Raw genomic sequence first — 23,155 nt, 5'->3', positions numbered from 1 at the left:
GGGTATTGGTTATTGTGTTAACAAAACAGTTTTTTTTTTTAACATTCTGGATATCAGTCTTTATCAGATAAATGATTCATAGATATTTCTCCCATTCTGTGGTTTTCTTTTTCACTCTGTTAATAGTATCCTTTGATACACAGAAGCTAATTTACTTTTTTTTTTTTTTTTTTTTTTAAATGACACTTTTTTTAATATTTATTTTTTAGTTTTCGGCGGACACAACATCTTTGTTGGTATGTGGTGCTGAGGATCGAACCCAGGCTGCACGCATGCCAGACGAGCGCGCTACCGCTTGAGCCACATCCCCAGCCCAGCTAATTTACTTTTGATAAAGGCCATCTTAACTAGTTCTCCTTTTGTAGCCTGTTCCTTTAGAGGCACAGTGATACTTAAAAAGTAATATCAAATCCAGTGTCATTTATGTTTTCCCCTAAGAGTTTTATCATTTTAGCTCTTATGTTTTGATCTTTGATCGATTTTGAGTTGATTTTTGTATACAGGGTAAGGTAAAGGTCCAGCTTCATTCTTTCTTATATGGATACCCAATTTCCCAACATAATTTGTCAAGAATGCTATTCTTTTCCAGTTGAATAGTCTTGGCACTCTTGTCAAAAATAATTTGGCCATATATGGGAGAGTCTGTTTCTGGGCTCTCTATTCTGTTGGTGTGTCTGTGATTGTTTGATCTCTAACTTTGTAGTAAAGTTTTGAAATCAGAAGTGTGAGTCCTCTAGCATTGTTCTTTTTCAAGATGTTTTGGCTATTCCAGGTCCCTTGAAATTTCAAATGAATTTCGGAAAGGATTTTGTTTTGTTTTTTAATTTCTATAAACATGTCATCAGAATTTTGGTAAAGATTGCATTGAATCTATAGGTTTATTTGCTTAGGATTGGCATTTTAAGAGTTTTTAAGGTATGAATGGACAGCAAAGAACAACCATATATTTAAGAAAAATACTTTTAGCCAGAAAGATAACTGCAAATACGGTGGTAGGAACTCAGACATTAGAAGAAAATTTGTAAATAACTATACTTAACTATACTTAACATCAGAGCTACTAAAGTAGCAGAACTCTTGGAAACTAAAATTACTATACGAAAAAAAATATATAACATATATGTATACACACAGACTTGTGTGTATGTGTACAGATTAATAAATGTTGGAAGATACATATTTCAGAAACAGAATAAAAACAGATGGAAATGTTAGATGAAAGATGAGAAAATTAAAGAATATATTCACATCTGTACAAATTATCAGTACTTTTAATTATGAGAAATAGAAAACTCCAAAAACAGTTTGAGAAAACAAATAGGTTTTATTTTCCCTTAACAAGAAGCATAGAAGTAAATTATCTAAGATTGATATTCAAAGTTGTTAGTACTGGATTGTATCTCTATAGTCCTTTTGTTTGTTTGTTTGTTTGGTTTGGTTTTTTCTGCTTTTTAATTTTTGTTGTTTTGGTCAAGACTACAGCAGATTTGAGTCTCTCTCCCTCAGAAAACTCCTCAAAGAAAAAGCAGCAAATAAAGATTATGTTGTATACTGAGTTCTTGCCAAGAGGAAACTCTTTCTCCAAAATTCCCTGTAAGTCTTCCCTTTATATCTTATTGACAAGAGTTAGGTCACTCTCAGCCCTAGACCTATTGACTGTACTTATTAACATTTCCTGAAATGAGAAACTAGAATCAATTTTTCCAGTATTGACAATTTTTCTTCAGATTAGTGGTGCTTCTGAAATCACCCTGCATATCTAGTTATAACACTTGAGTTCCAGTTAACTCAAAATGTATGGTTGAATGACTTGGGTCCCCTGCCAGCTGATGACAATAATAGTCCCTAATATTTATTAAGTCCTTGGTATATGCACCAGGCCTATTCTAAGCATACAGTAACTTATGTAATTTTCAACCCACCGTTTGAGTTGTTCCTACTATTCTTATTTTTGTTTTATAGATGAAGAAACTCAGACGCAGATAGGTTTAATAATAATATGGCCATGGTTATACAACTAATAAATAAAATAGCCAGTGTTTGAAGTCAGACATTCTGATTTCAGAATCTGTGCTCTCAATCACCATATCATTCTGATGCTTGACATCTTTTCTGATCGTAAGTCTGTAGGACAGTGCACAGGCATTTCATCAGTTTTTGCAATAAAAGGAATACTAGAAGCTAGGTGCTTCCTCTGAAATACAGAGGAGTCCATTGCATATGTTTGGGGGCAGTTTGTAAGATTCATCATATGTTATGAAATTAAGTTTAATAAGAACAAATTTAACTAGCTAAATCGTTAAAAAAAATTATTTCATTGTTTTTCCCATTACATTAAAATTGAATAGATCTTTGAATTTTTTCCCTCCAGTCTTAATTGAAAAATAATTCTCGTAAGATTAATTTTCTTAAAATACATGATTCGGTGGTTTTTCATATACTCATAAGAAGTTGTACATCATCATTACTAACTCCAAAACACCTTTATCACCCTTAGAATGAAATTCTTAATCCATTAGTGTTCATTCCCTTCAGCCCTTAGAAACTAATATGATCTACTATTTGTTCCTATGGATTTGTCTCTATATACATTTTAATAAGTGGAATCATATACACTACGTGGCCTTTTGTAACTGGATGCTTAACATAATGTTTGCAATGTTTATCCATCTTGTAGTAGATATTAGTATTTCATTTCATTTGATGGCTAAATAATGTTCCATTATATGAATAAAACACTTTCTGTATCCATTCTTCAATTGATGAACACTTGGGCTGTTTATACTTTTTGGTTATTATTAATAATTCTACTGAGAGCTTTCATGTACAGGTTTTGTGAAGGCATAGGTTTTTCATTTCTTTTGGTTGTATGCCTAGGATTAAAATTGCTGGGTCCTATGGTAACTCTTTAAGTTTCAAGGAATTGCCAGTTTTCCCAAGCCTTTGCACTATTTTACATTCCTACCACCAATATATGAGAGTCCCAGTTTTGTCACATCCTCGCCATCCCTTGTTATTTTCTGTTTGTTTTCATTATAACCATTCTAGTAAGAATGTATTGGTATCTAAGTTTGGTTTTGGTTTACAGTTCCCAAATGACTAATGATGTTGAACATCTTTTCATATGTTAGCCATTTGTATATCTTCTTTGGAGAAATGTCTATTCAAATCCTTGACCCATTTTATTCTTATTTATTAGTTTGTTATTTATTTACTGGTAATGAGGATTGAACCCAGGGGACTCATATATATATATATATATATATATATATATATATATATATATATATATATATATATATATATATATATATATATATATATTGTAGATGGACACAATACCTTATTTTATTTGGTTTTTTTTTTTTTTTATGTGGTGTTGAGGATTGAACCCAGCACCTCTCATGTGTTAGGCGAGCATTCTACCACTGAGCCACAACCCCAGCCCCCCCAGGGGACTCTTGAACCACATCCCAGTCCTTGTTTTAATGTTTTTTATTTTGAAACAGGGTCTCACTAAGTTTTTTATGGCCTTATTAAATTGCTAAGGCTGCCCTCAAACTTGAAATCCTCCTGCCTCAGCTTCTTAAGTTGCTGGCATTACAAGCATGCACCATCAGACCTGGATCTTTACCCATTTTCAAATCAGGTGTATGTGTATTTTTATTCTTCAGTTGTAATATATTCTTTATATATTCTTGATAGAGGCCCTTATCCAATAGGATTTGTGATATTTTCTCCCATTCTATGAGGTGTTTCTTTTAACTCTCAAATCTTTTGAAGCATAAAAGTTTTAATTTTGACTGGAGTCAGGTTTATTCTTTTCTCTTCCTTTTTTTGTTTTTTTTTGGTTGTTGTATTTTTGGGGTTTCATATATATGAAACTATTACCTACCTAATTCATGGTCAGGATGATTTACTCCTACATTTTCTTGTAGGAGTTTTATGGTTTTTAGTTCTTGTACTTTTTAGGTATTACTCCGTTTTGATTTAATGTTTTTGATACTAGGGATTGAGCACAGGGGTGCTTTACCACTGAGCTATATCCCTAGTCCTTTTCAGTTTTTACTTTGAGACAGGATCTCACTAAATTGCTGAGTGTCTTGCTAGGTTGCTGAGGCTGACCTCCAACATGAAATCCTTCTGCCTCAGTCTCCCAAGCCTCTGGAATTACAAGTGTACACTACCACACCCAAATTGAGTTAAATTGTAATGTGATGTTAGGTAGTAGTTTAACTTTATTCTTCTACAAGTGGCTATCCAATTGTACCATTTTTTGAAAAGACCATTTTTTCCTCCATCAAATTATCTTGGCACTATTGATGAAAATCAGTTGACCTTAGGACCCTCAGTTTTGTTTTGTTGTTCTATATGAGTATGCTTATTCCAATATGCTTATTCCAACAATATTGTAATATTGTTTAGAAACAGTATGAGTTCTCCAAATTCATTCTTTTTAAAGATTGCTATGATATATTCTGAGTTCTTTAAAAACATGAAAATTGGGATTTGATAAAGATTGCATTGAATCTGTAGATCAACTTGGGGATTGTTGTCATCTTAATGATGCTTTTTTCGCATTATAATAAATTAGATGCCATCTGGGGCCAGGGTTGTGGCTCAAGTGATAGAGCACTTGCCTAGTATTCGTGAGGCACTGGGTTCTAAGCACCACATAAAAATAATATAGATATTGTGTCCACCTAAAACTAAAAAATAAGTATTAAAAAAAATTAGATGCCATCTGTACCCTCGACTAACTTATAGTTTTGAAGAATAATGTCAAGAACTCGGCCACATACTCTAGTAGTTCTTCACAAGAACTACTGGTACTTTTTTCACTGCTACTGATTTTTACTAACAACAGCATTTATTGGATTTTTGCTTTGTGGTAGTCTAGTAATCTTCATTTTGTTTGTCATCTCATTTAACCATCCAAAAATTATTTCAGCAATAAGAAATTAGCCATATAAAAAAGAGTATGATTAATATTCTAAAGGAGGTAAAGGAAAGAATAGCTCTTCTGGCTTTTATCTTTTTCTTTTCTCTGACTTTTATCTTAATTAGGGTTTGATTAGAAAGCTTTGAAAAGTTGCATTCTGAAGAAGTGTTTGGTATCTGCAACATTTTAAAAACCAAATAAATTTTGTTGGTAGTAGTCACTGAAATATGTATTTATGTGGAACTGACTTGCTCATATTTGTAGTTAGAAAACAGTGGGAAACTTACAAAATATCAGAGAAGATGGTAAAGATGATGATGGTCCAAGGCCATCTTAGTTGAGGTCCTTGAATAGAGTAGAAGAAGGATGGGAAAGGACTTGAATTGTTTAGACAAAAAGTAGAGGAAGCTTTCATTTGATGACTTTAATCTTCAAGTGGTTAAGTTGAAGATAATGTTGTTTTCAGAATGAATTAAAGGGGCCTGGGGGAATAGCTCAGTTGGTAGAATGTTCAATCCCAAGCACCACAAAAAAAAAAGACCAGAAAGTATTAAAGGTTGGAGGATGAAGTTGGGATCCAGAGAAAAATAGAGAAGGTTAAAATAAATATGATTTTTAAAAATATGATATTATTAAAAACAAGTAAAAAATTTCAGGCAGTAGGGTGAAGGACCAGATGAGTCTTAAGTTCCATGAATTGATAATGGAAACTATTCTAGAACGACTTCTTTTCTCCAGCAAGTGTGTAGTAACTTGAGAGAAAAATGGAATAATCAAATGGTGGGATTTTCCCAAAATTGTTATTTGGTAACTTTCTAGCTAGACAAGATATTACAATGGCATTATTAAAATGATGAGCCACAGAGGAAGGGAAGGAAGACAGCAGTCGCCCAAATATGAGAAATGGCTTGAGGGATTAATATTGACCTGAACAGATCAATGTGGTCGTAAGTTGTAAATTGAAGAAGGTATATAAGTGTGTGCATCTAAGGTCCTGAACAGCTTCAAATTGAGATCTTGTCATCATTTGGATTTCTTTTGTAAATACTGTGGTTTGAGTGTCTCTGGGTCTTGAAGACAGAATAGAAATAAATGCCTTTAGAGATAAGATTTAGGTAACTCTAAGGCAGGATAATGAGTTAAAAAGACCCAGGTGCCTTGGTGAATAGCAGCTTCAAGGATGAAGAGAGGTGGAGTACTTACGTTTCATACTTAAGAGGAGGGGATGTTGATAAATGTGGTGAAATGATAATTTGTAATCCATAATGGAGGAATCCATATATTTTCAAAAATTAAAGTTAACATTTTGATAAGGGAAATAACATTTTGAAAAATGTTTTCACAAGTTCATTACCTTTCCTAAGCTCAATCTTGTGTAGTAAATGTACTGGCCCAGATGACAGGAAATAAGAATATTTATGTATATTGGGAGGAAGCTGTTGTCTCTCACTTGTGTATGTAATCTTCAAAGGGTATAAGTTTTGTCTGATTTATTTTTGTAGTCTAAACCCTGAACAATGCCAGGCACATATGCACTAAATACATATTTATTGAATGATCAGAGACTCAATAAATGAATTGCAAAAATTATTAAATGAGAAAGGTGCCCTTCTGTTGGAACTGAAAGCTAAACAGAATTATAGCTCATACAAATTTGAATTGATGTCTATAATGCCCTGATATTCTCTGAAATAGTTTAGGATCAGAATAGGGCAATTAGCAAGTTTTAAAAAAGGAGAGGGTATTTTGATGTAGTCTAGTCTCTTATTACCTTAATAGTTCATTTTACTAGTCCTCTCTCCCCGTTTTTTTTCCTACCTTCAAAGTTATGTGGTGAGATAACATATCAGGTTGCTGCTGTAATCTTTGCTGAAACGAAATTTCTTTTTCATTCTCCTTTGCCTTTGGTACTTTTCCTTATAGAATAAATTTCATACTGTATATCATGCCATATATATACTCTCCACACTCTGGTCTCTTATCATTTTTCTAGTCTTATTGTTTTCCTATTTGTTTAAATTCTACAAACACATTGATCCCTTGTTCTGTTCCACATACTATGTGGTGTTCTGCTTTACCAGTGTATAGTTTTTCCTCTGTGTCATCTCCCTACCTTGTTATAGAATATCTTTTGCACACAGGTCTCTCCTCCCTGTATATATCCTCCTTCCAAGTGACAACCTTTCTAGGCAGCCCCCCCTGGAGTGTTCTCTGTTTATTTCTCATATATAATACTTAAAAGTAAAATTACCACTACCTTAAATAATAACTGTGGACATACAGCATTCAATTTATTCCATCTCTTTACTTTAAATATCATCTCTTCCTTTAGAATTTGATACCTTATGTAGACAATTGTCCTTATAGCCTAGCCTTAGTTAAATGAAAACTTTGAGGATATACAATTGCAGCAGCCCCATAATTTCTTGATTATGGAATATAAGTCACATTTTCAAATACAGTTCTTATTCTATAAGCAGTGTTTGGTGGGAAAAGAGGTAATCAGAGATCCATGGAGTTTTTAATCCAAGCTATTTAGGAGGCTGATACACGGCAATCACAAGTTCAAGGCCTATAACCCTGACTCAGAATTTAAGAAATGAAAAGGAATGGGGGTGTAGTTCGGTGGTAAAGCATACCTGGGTTCAGTTCCCAGTATGGCAAATAAATAAATAATAAACACATATATAAATAGAAAAAAGTAAAGTATTTTCAGTAAGAAGGAGGCTGTTACACATCTTCTAAGCCTATTTAAGAGATTTTTGTGCTATCAATGAGATCTGTTTGTATACCTCCATCTTGTATTTTGACAGTCCCTCTTAATCCTTTAATGTCTTTTTCTGTTCTTTTTTTTATATTTTTTATCTCTACATGGACACAATATCTTTATTTTTGTTTATTTATTTTTATGTGGTAGTGAGGATCAAACCCAGTGCCTCACATGTGTGAGGCAAGCGCTCTGCCACTGAGCCACAACCCTAGCCCATCTTTTTCTGTTCCTAAAGTGAGAGAGTATGTAAATGAGTGTGAGTGTGTATGAGAGAGAAAGCGAATGAGATTTTTATATACCTATAACTTTCTAGAAAATAAAATTTAATGGAAATGGAGATAGCTGTTCTTGAGTAGTACAATATTTTATATTATACTAGACTTGTGGTCTGGAAGGTAAATTATTATTTGACCAGAAAATAGGAAAATTCTGTACTTTTTAAATTAACATTCATGGACCATCTAGACATCACATATATAGGTCAGGTTTCTCAGTGTAATGTGGTAATGTCTACAAGTTTATCCATTTAAAAGTGAAAGTATTCATTTACAGTATTCTCAGTACTTACTTTGTATACTGTAACTTAAAATCCTTTTAGCTAGATTATAAGGTTTTAATCAAAGACGAAAATTTCATATTTTCTTTTGTTTATGTCAGGCAAAGTCCAGATTCAATGTGAGTCTACTTTATTTTATAGGCCTATGAAGAATACATCAGCAAGCTAGCTGCCCTCCAACAAAGAGAACAACAGTTATTGGAATCCCTGGGGAATGGAACTGATTTTTCTGTTTCTAGCTCTGCATCAATGGACACCGTTACATCTTCTTCCTCTTCTAGCCTTTCAGTGCTACCTTCATCTCTTTCAGTTTTTCAAAACCCCACAGATGTGTCACGGAGCAACCCCAAGTCACCACAAAAACCTATCGTTAGAGTCTTCCTGCCCAATAAACAGAGGACAGTGGTGAGTCTTTTTCTTTATCATTTTCTTTGTCTTTTTCAGACAGACTAGTTGTTAAAAATTAATATGTTATCACTTTATATTCAGAGATTATGCAAATAGAAACATTTGTTTCAAACAAGAATGGAAAAAGCGTAATTATTTGGTGCCAAAGTCTATATTCCTTAACAGGGACAAATGATATTGTCAGATTTGACATTTAAACCTGCCTACCAAACTTGAAAACACTTAAGTCTAAGGACCAGTTCTGATTCTAACAATCATAATTTCAAGACTTGAGCTTGTTCATTGTCTGTCAGGTAAGATTGTTTCTCCTTGAGATATCTCTGTTTTGTGATACTATCAAATGTTGAGTTTTCAGTGTCCTTGATAATTTCCTCTTATCTGTATAACTTTGTATTATTTATTATTAGTATCATCATTGGAACTATATACCTTATAAGTAACATTTAAAGCAATGAAATCTGCAGAATTATTATGAGACCTGTAATCCACAAGTGCAGCAAATATTGTCAGTAAATATAATAATAATGTATGTACAAACATCACTACATTTTTAATTCATTTGGTTGACTTTTACCACTAATTTTAAAAATTTCCAATCAGCTGAAGTCAAGATAGTTTTTCTTTTTCAGAAATTAAAAGTACAACTGGTATTTTCCTGTGTTGTTCGTTTTTTTTTTTTTTTTACTTTAAAAAAATGTTGTAAGGCATTATGCCTCATAATTCAGGAATTTCTGCACTTGAGATCAAACTAAAAATTAACAGAGTTTTCAGCAACCAGCCTATAGATTTTGAGCTTACCTAAGAAATACAGCTTTCCAAAGGAGTTATTATCAGGGAGGCATTCATGTATACTGAATTTTCTGTCCTTTCTTCCACAAACAGAGAAGAGTGGGTTGTCATAAAATGACTTTAGACTATTCATTGTGCAGATTTACTACTCAACTTATATTAAAAAAAATTAGTTCTCCTACTCTAGTATTTAGAAAGAAATTGAAATTGTTTACACAATTAGATGGAGAATTTCTTATAAGTATCTTTTCACAGATGCCCCCTTAAAAAGGGGAATATGGGGCTGGGGTTGTGGCTCAGTGGTAGAGCACTTGCCTATTATATGTGAGGTACTGGATTCAGTTCTCAGCACTCCATATAAATAGATAAAATAAAGGTCCATGGACAACTAAAAAATGTTTTTTAAAAAAGGGAATATAAAGTGGGAGGAGGCAGGGGATTAGCAAGGATGGGTGGAATGTGATAGATATCATTATGCAAAGTACATGTATGAAAACACAAATTGGTGTCAACATACTTTATATACAACCAGAGATATGAAAAATTGTGCTGTATATGTGTAATAAGAATTGTAATGCATTCCACTATCATTTTTTTAAATATCAGTAAAAAAAAACTGAAAAAAAGGAATATAAAATTAAATTATATGTGAACTATCTGTGAATAGAAATTCTGTTGTCTTTGAAGCAGTCTGTGTTATTACACAACAATTTATGACAAGCCATCCTATCTCAAATAGATCTTAAATTAATTCTTTATTTTCTGTACTCATGAGCAGAAAGTGGAAAATATATTCTTGAGTTCCAAGCTTTCCCCTTTTCCTCACTATAGTATTCTTCATCAAAGCCTGATAAACTTAGTAATTGTGTGAGTTTGTAGATGCAAACTATATAAAATTGGAGTTGTTAAAGATTCCCTTTCAAATTTCTCAGACTAAATGATTAAGGTAAGGTAGCCTCTTCATATTTTATGAGGAAATCTTAGAGAATCCTTAAATTTAAAAATACTACCACTAAAACTTATGGTTTCCTCTTTTTTAAAAAAGCAATAAATACAACTGAAACTCTTCAAAAATGTAAAATGATAATAAATGAAGAACTGCTAGGTAATTGACTAGACTTAACCTTTATAATCCTAGCTAGCCTTAGAATAAATAAGTTACTGGTTCTTATCCATGATACTTAGACCTTAACTTTCATATTCCATCCTCAGAGAAACTACACGTCATGAACTTTAAGAAAGTTTTTGAATAGTCAGTAAATGGATCTGTGCTGTTACACTCATTTAGGGACATGATTTTATCATTTAGGGACATGATTTTATCATTCTCCCTTGGCCCTTTTCTTAACTCCAACTAAATCTTCTCCCTTTTTTCTCTCAATTCTTAATTAATATCAAAAATTACTATTTGAGCATTTACCATATTCCAAGTTTTGTGCTAAGGTCTTTCATCTATTGTCTTAATCAGGATAATTCACATTTTAAGTAAAATTGTGTATAGTGGTCAACAACAAATCCTCAGTCAAAATACATACCTCTATCTTTCTTAACTCAGAAACAGTTAAGGCAGCAGAACCAATTAGCAGTAAATGGAATCAAGTACCAAAATAGGGTTATTTTTTAAAAAAGGATTAAGGTTTGTAGTCCAAGATTGCAAACATAGCATTTGCCTATTTTTTTCTATCCAAAAATTCCATTTAAATGACAGTAAGGATATGTAAAAAAGAATAAATAAATAAAATTAACAAAACAGGATAGAATGCTGTTAGAGGACTAGACAGTTTTAGGAATTCTTGAAAGATTGAAAATATATGACTGGATGAATGAATAAGCCAACATAGAAAAACAAACTAACTACTAGTAGCTGGATCCATGAAGAAGCCAAATTCTGTAAATCATAAAGTTTAGTCAACAATTACCAAGAAGAGGATTTGCTGTTGGGCAGTTATTAGAATAGTAATTAATTCAAAGTTTCCTAGTAGTAGGACAAAATCATGTCTTTGGAATCAGGCAGGAAATTTAAATATGAATATGTTGAAAGTGTGTGTTAGTTATGAGCCCTGTAGAAAACGAAAGTGAACTAGATCCAGCTGAAAACATTGAAGTTCTGAATTTTGAAAAGAATAATTTTTTTAAAGGTACTGATCAAATATTTTGAGACCTCTGTTGAGTTCCTAGCATAGCCCTGCGCTGCACATAGCCATAGAACAGGGAAGGCTGCCTCATGGAGTTATTCAGGAAGAAGGCCCCATCAGTTCCTTTTCAGTATATAGGCAGCAAATGGTTTATAACAATTACTGCTGATTAAACTCTGAAATTGTTTTCTAAACAAAATTAAATTTCTGCCTGGAGACTTTTGTACGTGTGCTAGAATGAGAAAGATGAGCGGAACTGAATATCATATGCCTATGAACCTCAGAGAAATCCAGTGAGGAAAAGAGTAAAGGCTAATACACTCAGGAATTAAAGAATACTCTGTTTCCAGCTGAAGTGTTCAGGTTTCCAGACTTTCCCTCACCCATGTACCCTTCAGTAGTATCTGTGTATAATAGGAAAAAACAAACTGCTTTTTCCTACTCCACTCTGAGCATAATAACATTTCTGTGACCAGATGTGTTAGGTGTTTTCCTCCCACTAAGCAATTCCTAAATTCTCTGTAGATGTCAACTTGGGTGCCTTACAATTTTTGGAAAAAAAAAATTATTGAAACATAATTTGTGCATTTCTGTGGGATGCATTATGTGGCAATTCTATACATATTCAGTGTGTAATAATCAAATCAGGGTAACAAGCATTTCCATCTCTTTCAAGCATTAATCACTTTTGTGTGGGGGGAATTTTGTACTGAAGAGTTTTGAAATATATAAGGTTGTTTTATCTTACAGTTACCCTACCATGCTAAAGAAGAACCAGAATTAATTGCTCCATTCTCTGTTTAGGTGCTTCTAATTGAACTTGTTTCCATCCTGCCCCATTTCCCTGGTCCTTCTCGTCTCAAGTGGGATCTTTAAAATTCACTCAATTCTGACACCTGGAGTTATCAGAGGCCTTACAAGTTAAAGGCTCAGTCCCACAAGGATGCCCCACTTCAGCCAAGTGAAGTGGCATACACCTGTAATCCCAGCAACACAGGAGACAGAGGAGGTTAGCAAGCTTAAGTCCAGTTTCTGCACCTTAGTGAGACCCTGTCTCAAAAATAAAGGCTGAGGATGTAGTCCAGTGATAAAACACCTCTGGCTCAATCCCCTGTCATCAACCCCCATCTGCAAATGCCCCCACTAAAGATGCCAGTGCAAGTTCCATTTTGTGACCTGTATTTCTTTTTTCTTTTTTTTTGATTTGAAAATTCAACTTTATTTACAAAAGTTCTCCTATCAACAAAGATGCCATTCTACCCCTTCAAAATAACTGATAATTTTCACAAAAACTATTTACATAGTTTTAACCTTTCTATATATTTATTATATATATTATATATATTATCTATATATTTATTATGGGACGAACAAACAACCTCTCTGAGATGATCCAAGACATAAATGAAAAATAAAAAACAGCATAATAGCATGAATGCTCTATTGACAGAATAAAGAATTAAGAATAATATATTTTAATATATGCAGATATTGGTTTGGTCTCATTATTTGGGCCAATTAATAATAAATGCATAAAAAAACTTAGAACCATAATCATCAGGTGACCAACTTACAACATTAGAATTTTCCCTGAAATCAAAGAATATTGTCCTTTATAGTATATTTAAATTTGAATGCTTAATATCTAAGACAATACATACCAAATAGTTAATCAAACAGTTCAAAATAAAATTATCTAAATTACTTTTTTGTTTTAATTTTTTTAGTTGTCAATGGACCTTTATTTTATTTACTTATATGCGGCGCTGAGAATCAAACCTAGAGCCTCACACCTGCTAGGCAAGTGCTCTGCCTCTGAGCCACAATCCCATCCCCTTATCCAAATTACTTATTTACCATTTATGTGTAATAAATACTTTTAAAATCCTTTAATCTAGAGGGATAATCACTCTCACATCACATCTAAGTCACAAGGAACTTCAAAACTTTGGGAAAAAAATCATCTCTGAGAAGTGAGAATTTAAAAAAATATATTTAAACAAACAACCCAGAAATAACAGTCCTGTATCCTTTTAACAATCTTTTCCATAGCACGAACTCTTATTAATACCCAGTAATTAAGTATATTTCAATCCTGGAGCTACTACCACTGGTGATCTTGTCTTTCTGTAATGAAACTTCAAGAACAACATTTTAAAAAATTAGATAAATAGAAATTCTGGCTTCATTGTCAACTTTACATTTTTGTCAAGTGCAAATTCAGCCTGCTAAGAAATAAATCTTCTAGTGATGACTGAAGTAATAACTTTCACTGGCATCTCTTCTTCAGGGTCTCCTTTACCCCCATTGATCTCACTCAAATACTCAAAGCAATATGACAGCAACTGATTTTACTATTATCAATGGCATTCACATCACAGTTCTTACACATCAAATAAATTTCATTAGCTGAGATTTAATTCCTGACTCCTCTCCGAATTCACCAATTCCCTGTTCTGTTCCCTGGCTAGTGTTGTTAAGGAAGCTCTCCTCATGCAGTATGGTGATGGAGTTGATGCACAGCAGGGCTGCCTTCAGTAGTGTACACAGAGTAAAGACCATGGTCGCCTGGAGCCTTTCCAAAGCCCAACTGATCCCTCTCCCACCACACAGTGGACATAGCGGATGTGGGACCACCACAACCTCCACTGGGTCCTGTATTTCTGATCTACTGGCTATACATTGAGGGTTCCCACAATTCCCTTCTCAGGTTTGAATATTTACTAGAGCAATTTACAGAATTCAGTGAAACATTTACTGGTTTACTATAAAGGATATTAGCAAGGATAATCCTAATGTTGTACTAACTGGGTTCAGTGGCACATGCTGTAATCTCAGCTACACAGGAAGCCAACGCAAGAGAGTAACCGGTCCAAGTACAGCCTGGACAACATAGTGAGACCCTGTCTCAAAATAAGAAATAAAAAGAGATAAGGGTATAGCCTAGTGATAAGTGTATCTAGGATTCAATCCCCTGGACCACAACAAATAACAAAAAGCAAATAGTCTTCCTGTACAGAGAGTGCTTTAAAATTTGGAAAAAGAAAAGAAAAAAGAAAAGACCACAACCTTGCAGAAAAGATATAGATAGCAAAAGATATAAATAGGCAATTTATAGAAATTTAAATACAGATGAACAATAATGTATATGAAAATTGTTGAGATCTTCTCAGTTGTGTGAGAAATGAAAATTAAAGGTACAAAGAGATCATTTTATCTTTCTAGCAAAAGTTAAATTTTTATTGGTAGGGGTGCAGAGAGAGAATTCATTACACTGTAGGTGGAAATGTGCAGGATTACAGACTATTGGAAAGCACTTTGATAATCTCTCAAAATTCACAAGTACTTTGTCTCCCAAGCCAGTACGCTCATTATCAGGAATTTAGTCCACAGAAATAAAAGCACCAATATATATAAGGACATCTATATAAGGATGTTTATTAAGTCATTCTTCATAATAATAAAAGGATACAGATAATTAAAAATAGAAATGCCCATTGATAGGGAAATGATTATATACATTATGGTTTATCCATATTCTTTAGTACACTGAAAGCCTCCCAAAAGAGTAAACTAAAACAATAGTTGTACTTGAAGGTTTTGCTGAGAAATAGTACTGAATGGAAAAAATTAAAGTGTAGGAAATTATCATACCTATTTGGATTTTAGGAAATTCCTGATGTGTGACCCTTGTGTGTAAATTTTTATATGTCCAGGAATCTCTCTCACACCTAGAGATGCTGAATGAAAATACATGTATTTAAATGTATAACTGAGCTTACTTGAAAAAAGCCTATCGTGAGTGAAAATAGAGGAAACTGAAAAACCAGAGAAATATGTGACTTATGTTTTACAGTATCATTGAAGCCTGGCCCTCAGGCTAAATCTAACCCACCACCTATTCTTGGATAGCCTATAAATAAAAATGGACTTTATGTTCTTAAATGCTTGGGGAGAAAAAATTCAAAAGAAGAATAATATTTCATAATACATGAAATTCAAATGTCAGTGTCTAAATGTATTATCAGAATATAATATTTCTACCTTGTTTAAATATCATCTTATGGCTGCTTTTGTGCTATATATAGCTGCAGTGTTGAGAAGGTATATACCATTAATGTGACCTCCAAAACTGGTTCTTTTGGGAAGAAGTCTGCTGGCCTCTGCTTTAATGGTCTTGAGTGAAGTCAGTGTCACTCTCTCAGACAAAGGGATATTTCGGTGTGAAGGGCCACAAGACCAGGCCTTGGATTGTTGTCATAAACAATAATAGTTGGAACTCAAATTTTCACGTAAATCTGAGCCTTTGAAGGGCATTACCTTCAGTTAAAGAATGAAATCTTCTCAACAGCATATATAAATGAAACTTATCTTTTTGATGATTCTAAATAAAGATGAAAGTTTTCAGCCTGGTGTGGTGGCACACACCTGTAATCCCATCGACTCGGGAGGCTGGGGCAGTAGGATTATGAGTTCAAAGCCAGCCTCAGCAATTTAGTGAGTTCCTAAGCAACTCAGTGAGACCCTATCTCTAAATTAAACAATACAAAAAAGGGCTGAGAATGTGGCTCAGTGGTTGAACGCCCCTGGACTCACTCCCCAGTACCAAAAAAAAGACAAAAGTTTTCTCTGTGATTTGTTAACTGTGGACCTGCTCTTATCATAGTATGAGCTACACATTATATTAACTACATTGTTCAGGAAAGTCAGTGTAACAGCTGGTCCTGGAGTGATAGAAACACTGAGGCACTGGGCAGAAGCAATCCAAAGCCTCCCTTGGAAATCACAGAGATAAAACCCTTCTGAAGAGCTTCAGATCCCAAGTTATAAAACATACAAAGAAACAATCTACTATCAGTACATTAGAAGACTTAAGAACAGCATAGACTTCTAAGAAGAAACCAAATAGAGAATGTAGGTAGTCTTGAAATTTAAAACTCAGAGTTAATTTCTTCTTTGAGGTATTCTGGCTAGGTATGAATAAGCTTCTGAACCTTCCATTTTATAATTATGAAGCACAGCATATTGAGGAAAACTTTAAGTGCCATTAGGAACAAATAGATCAACTCTGGATATCTTGTAAAACAATAGGTCTGGACTCTTTGATGACAATACCGTGGATGATTAAAAGATTGGGGGTTATTTCTCACTAAACAAGGCTAAGGAAACATAACCAAATATAGTGCATTATCCTGTTTGAGGATTAGGATGAGAAGGAACTTTAAAAGCATTCTTGAAACAGGAAACTTTGAGTACTAATTAAATATTAAGTGTTATTATGGAATTAATTTTAAGTGTAATAATGGTGATATAATTTGGTAGGAGAACGTATTGATTGATTGGTTAGTTGATTAATTGATTGTAGTGTGATAGTACTGGATTGAGCCCAGAGGTACTCTGCCACTGAGCTACATTCCCAACACTTTGTTTTTGTTTTTGTTTTTGAAGATAGGGTCTGCTTAGTTGTAGAGGTTGGCATCATACTTAGTATCCTCCTGCCTCAGACTCCTGAATCACTGAGGTTACAGATGTGTGCCACCACACCTAGTTGAATATCCTTATCCTTAAATAGATGGTTAAGTATTTAGGGGTAAAATGTCATGATGACTTTCACCTTTGCCTACTTATTTGAGATGTAACTTATACTCAAGCATACTGTTCAATGATTTTTTAACATATGTAACTGCCTTATAAATTGATATGTAAAGCATTTCTGTTGCTTGAAAGGGTTCTTGCATGCCCCTCAAATTTAATACTCACACTCAAGATTCCGACTTTTATCTCAATCAGTTATTTTGGAACTTACTTCCACACACTGATGGATAAATTTTAATTTAGTAAAAATTAAAAACTTACAGTCTTCAAGAGACAATGTTAAAAGAATAAAAAGACAAACTACAGATAGATAATATTTGCAGTGTTTATAAAGGGCAGGTATCTAGAATATTAAGGAACTGTGAAAACTCAAAAATAAGAAAACAAATCAGCCATTTAAATAACAGACAAAACATAAGAACAGGGCTGTGGTTGTGGCTCAGTGGTAGAGCGCTTGCCTAGCAAGATGAGGCACTGGGTTCGATCCTCAGCATCACATAAAAATGAGTAAAATAAAGATATAGTGTCCATCTACAGCTAAAAAAAAATTAAAAGAAAAACTTTTAAAAAATATATGAACAGACCCTTTACCAAAGAATTATATAAATGATACATAAATACATGAGAAGATGCTCATTAGAGGAATGCACATTTAAGAGACAAGATAAAATACCTCCTAAAATGGTAGAAGAATGACCATATCAAATATTGGTGAGGAACTATAAGGAGGAACTAGAATTTCCATATGCTGTTGGTGGGAATAAATAATGGGTAGACCATTTGGGGAAAGAATTTGGAGGTTTTATTTAATGCATTTCCTTTCAAAATTCCAACAGTGTTTTTTGCAGAAATATGCAAATCCATCTTAAATTTTATATAGGATCTCAAGGGGACCCCAAATAGCGAAAACAGTCTTGAGTGAGGCCCTGGTTTTTACTCAATACTACAAAAAAATCTTCCAAAACAGTCTTGAAAAAGAAAAACAACAATGGGCTGGGATTGTGGCTCAGCAGTAGAGCGCTCACCTCGCCCTGGGTTCGATCCTCAGCACCACGTAAAAATAAATAAGTGAAATAAAGATAATGTGTCCAACTCCAACTAAAAAATAAATATTTAAAATTAAAAAAAAAAAAGAACAAAGTTGGAGGCCTTGCGCTTCCTGAATTCAAAATTTTTACAAAACTACAGCAATCAAAACAATGCCATACTGGCAGATAGCATATATACGTAGAGAGCCCAGAAATAAATCCTCACATATATGGTTAGATCATCTTTGACAAGGATACCAGGACCACTCCATGGGAAAAATAGAGTGTCTCTTCATCAAATAATGTTGGAAAACTGAATATCTACATGCAAAATTATAATGAGATATGGGAATCTTGCTTTAACCACATACAAAAGTTAACTTTAAATGGATTGAATACATTTAAGAGCTAAAACTGTAAAACTTTTAGAAGAAAATGTAGGAGAAAAACTTCGTGGTGTTGGATTTGGTAATGATTTTGTCTGTTGCACCAAAAGCACAGGTAACACTAGTGAAAATGGACAATTTGGACTATATCAAAATTTAAAACATCAGGGCTGGAGATGCTGCTCAGTGGTAGAGCTCTTACCTATCATGTGCAAGGCCCTGAATTTAATCCCCAGTAACTTCAGTCATCAGCGGTTTGAGTTAACAGTGAAAATGCAACCTGGAGTTGCAAAATGCTTGCATATCATGTGTCTGGTAAGGGGTTAATATCTAGAATATAGGGGCTGGAGTTGTGGCTCAGTGGCAGAGTATTTACCTCGCCACATGTAAGGCACTGGGTTCGATCCTTAGCACCACATTAAAAGAATTAAATAAACAGAGTAAAGATATTGTGTCTGTGTATAACTAAAAAAAATTATTTTAAAAATGTAGAATGTATATGTCAATAACAAAAAAAAAGTTAAATATTGGCAGAGAACTTGAATGGATGTTTATTCAAAGAAGATATACAAATGGCAAGAAACATGAAAAGGTACTCAACCTTGCCAATCACTAAGAACATTAGGATCATTAGGAAACTACAAATCAAAACCATAATGAGATACCAGTCCACACCCATTAAGATAGCTACTATCAAATTAACAAAATCACAGGTTTGGTAAAGATTTGGAGAAATGGGACCCCTTGTACATTATTGGTGGAAATAGAAAATGATACAGCTGCTATTGACTATAGTTATAGAAGTTCTCCAAAAAATTAAAAATAGAATTATCACACGATTCAGCAGGTCTACTTCAAGTTATAAACAAAAAAAATTGAAAACGAGTCTTGAAGAGATATTTGTATATCTATGTTATAGCAGCAGCAATATTCACAGTAGCCACAAGAGGAAAGTACCCCAAGTGTCCATTGATGGATGAATATATTTTTTTTAAAGTGTGATTTATATACAATGAAATACTATTTGGCCTTAAAAATGAAGGATATTCTGATGAATGTTACCACATGGATAAACCTTTGGAACATTATTCTAAATTAAATGAGCCAATCCCAAAATGAATAAATCCTATATATAATCTACTTTTATGACATACCTAGAGCATTCAGATTCATGGAGACAGAAAGTAGAATGGTGGTTACCAAAGACTGGAAGGAGGAGCAATGAGGATTGTTAAATGGGTATAAAATATCATTTTACAATGTGGCAAGAGTTCTGGAGGCACTACATTGTGAATATACTTAATACTACTCAACTGAATGCTTAAAAGTAGTTAAGATGATAGACTTATACATTATGTGTATATTTTATCACAACTTAAAAAAATAAAACAGTATGGTAGTTATGTGGAAACTTAAATATACCCGGCCATTTTCTTTTAGGTGTTTACCCAATAAAAAAGAAAGCATATGCTCATACAGAGATTTTTACACAAATGATCTTAGTTGCTTTATTTATAATAACCCCAAATCTAGATGAACCATCAGGTGAATGGTTAAATTTTGGTACAGCCATAAAGTGAAATACTGCTCAGTAGAAAGATATGAATTGATATATATAACAGATGACTCTCAAGATAATTATGCTAATTGAAAGAAGCCAGACAAAAACTAGTACAAACTCTATAATTTCATTTATATAAAATTCTAGAAAATGCAAATTGTGACAGAATAGCACATCAAGATTTATTTGGGCATGGTATTAGGACAGGAGGGAGTCATTGCACAGAAGCACAAGAAAACTCAGAAAATGATGGATATATTCATTATCTTAAAAATAATGATGGTTGCATGGATGTATACACAATAAACTACACAAAATTATGTACTATATACATCATTGTGTTTGTTCTATGTCAGTTATACTTTTTTTAATTAAAAACCTTAAAGCTGATGATGTTATGTAAGTATATATGTATATGAAATATTTTAAGGGGAAAAGAATCATTAAGGGTGAGAAAAGTCATGCTTAAATTAATTAAAAAAAAAAACAGAATTCTAAACATTGTATTTGAACAGTGTACTTGTAGATCATACTAAATTCTCTATTTGACATGATTACTATTCCATTCAAATAGATTATAGGCTTCCTGAGGACAGGAAAACCATCCCTTATGGTCATTTTTAAAGCAATTTAATTCCAACGAAGAAACAATGCTAGCACCCAAATTCATGAGCAGAGATCAAGTTTTTTCAGCATCTGGTCGTATCCTGAACATCACTTATTTCTGATTGCCCAGCATTCATTCCATCTCATTGTAACAATTTCATGGTATTTCTTGGAACCGTATCTTCCTATCCATGTGATTTGGATAGTGTGACCCAGACTTGGGCTTCAGGAAGGGTATACATGTAATTCAGACCTTATCAATTAACAAAATCCATGTCCTTGATCACAGCTATTGGTTCAGGAATAGTTGTGTGGCTCAAGTTGGTCCATTGTTAACCCTAGGAGTTTGACTGAATTGTGAAGAAGTTTTCTTTACTGAGGTGGCTTTAGCTTTGTAGAATGAAAAACTCAAACCAACAAGGCCTATCATGCTGCATGAGCCACTCTGAGAATGAAACCAGTGCAGAGGAAAACAGAGCCAGAAGATGGATAGACTTGAGTCCTGATGACAGCATTTGTGCCCCTGGATCCACCTGTGTGTGAAACTAGAATACCCCCTGGACTTTGCAGTTATGTGAACCAATAAATACCTTTTTTTTTTAGGTTGTTGATGGACATTTTTATTTGTTTATTTATTTATGGTGCTGAGAATTGAACTCAGTGCCTCACACATGCCAGGCCCTATACTGAGCCACAACCCCAGCCCTAAATACCCTTTTTTGCTAATATAAAAAAAAAGAAAGAAAGAAAGAAAAGGAAAAAAGAAAGAAACTTGTAGGATACAGTTGAAGCAACGTTTAAAGGAAAATTTATATTGATAAAAAGCCTTATTTGTTGCAAAATAAAATTTAAAACCAATGAAGTAACTGTTAAGTTAGGGGGGGAAAGCAAAAATAAATAAATTCAAAACAAAATGATGGGGCTGTGGCTGTGGCTCAGTGGTAGAGCACTTGCCTAGCATGTGTGAGGCACTGGGTTCCATCCTCAGCACCACATAAAAGTAAACAAATAAGATAAAGGTCTCAGCATCTAAAAAAAAATTTTTTTAAATGACAATAAATAGCAAAATAAAGGTTGAGTATTTAAAAAGACTGATAAATCTGGCAAAAAGGAACAAGAATAAAGATAGAAATAATGTAAGTGATCATAAAGGTACCATAATAATCATATAGTATAGATTTTTAAAAATTGAGTCCAATGAACAAAAAAATTAGGAAAATAAATAATTAATGATTTATTGAACACGAATGTGTTTCTGAGATGAATTTAAAAAGGAATCGAAAATTTGGCTAGGTCTTGTAGGAGATGAAAAATCTCTTCTGCCCTCTTAGTTTGTGCAACTGGAGCCTTAGAAATTAAACTTACGAAAAAAACATTAACAAGAAAAAAGACAAGCTTTACTTGATATTCATATTTTTATGTGTATACAAGGTCTTCATATACAATAAATGAAGATCCAATAAGTGCATATGCCTGATTATATACTGGATCAAGAAAAAATGAAATCTGGAGCTATGAAAAGGCAAAGGACTTTCTAGGGGCTGTAAGTACAGGAAGATTAATATATAGTGGAAACTAATGGGAGGTAAAGATTATTTTAGTAACATTTGTTTTCACATTCCTCTCAGTGTTGTATCTTAATGTTCCTCATGACAACGAAACTTTGGATTCTTCCAGGAGCAGAAATTTGTTAGCTTTCTCAGAACTTGCTTCTTAAATCAGATAAAGAAAACTCTGGCAAAGCTTTTTTCAGTATCTGTTGTTTCTCAGTTGTCTGTAGTTAAAACAATTCTATACTAAAGTGACTTATTTTGAAATGGCATATTCTGACCCTGTTCAGCCTATGATCACGTTAAAAAGTGTCTATATTTATGCCTCTACAGGCAAATTCTACAAAACATTTAAGGAATGCAGGATGCTAGTCATATACAAATTTTAATGTTTAATAAAAAAAAAAAATACATTTCCCAATTCAGTTTATGGAGCCTGCATATATTGGTTCTAAAACCAGGCAAGATTATTTGATGAAGGAAAAATAAAGGTTAGTCTTACTTGTGAAAGTATTTGCAAAAATCTTTTAATAAAATATTGCCAAATAGTCCAGCATTGTATGTCATTTAGAAGAGTAATTCTTCTAAATTAATTAAATAAATTAATTCTAAATTAATAATGGTTTTTAACAATCTTCAAGGTTCGCATTAACAGACTAAAGGGAAAATATTGCACGAAACATCTCTAGATAGAATAAGCAAAAGACAGTTTTTGTAATTAGAAAAAAATTGGAATAAAAGAGCTTTCTTATTGATAAGATTATCGTGTCAAAAAAATGTCTAAAAAGCGTCCTACTTAATGATACAATCTCATTAAATTCAGAAACAG

At 33.3% G+C, this 23,155-nt stretch overlaps 1 protein-coding gene and 1 pseudogene across 6 annotated transcripts in view; one reads left to right on the top strand and one right to left on the bottom strand.

Annotated features, from left to right (window-relative positions):
• Braf (B-Raf proto-oncogene, serine/threonine kinase) overlaps positions 1-23,155 on the top strand; it is a 179,850-nt gene that overhangs the window by 77,015 nt on the left and 79,680 nt on the right. For all 6 annotated transcript variants that reach the window (XR_009225866.1, XM_058575752.1, XM_058575751.1 and 3 more), the window contains one exon: positions 8,410-8,673. Coding sequence is in view for 5 of the 6 variants with exons in the window: in XM_058575752.1 (XP_058431735.1) it covers positions 8,410-8,673 (264 nt within the window). In the remaining variant the exon portion in view is untranslated. The remainder of the gene's footprint in view (positions 1-8,409; positions 8,674-23,155) is intronic.
• Positions 11,800-14,162, bottom strand: LOC124086212 (immediate early response 3-interacting protein 1-like; annotated as a pseudogene).

The sequence above is a fragment of the Marmota monax genome, unplaced genomic scaffold, assembly GCF_021218885.2.
Source record: "Marmota monax isolate L192 unplaced genomic scaffold, Marmota_monax_Labrador192_F-V1.1 WCK01_AAM20220418_F8-fsc00122, whole genome shotgun sequence".
Taxonomy (NCBI): domain Eukaryota; kingdom Metazoa; phylum Chordata; class Mammalia; order Rodentia; family Sciuridae; genus Marmota; species Marmota monax.
Note: the sequence above shows the minus strand (reverse complement) of the source record. Positions and strands in the feature narration are given on the sequence as shown.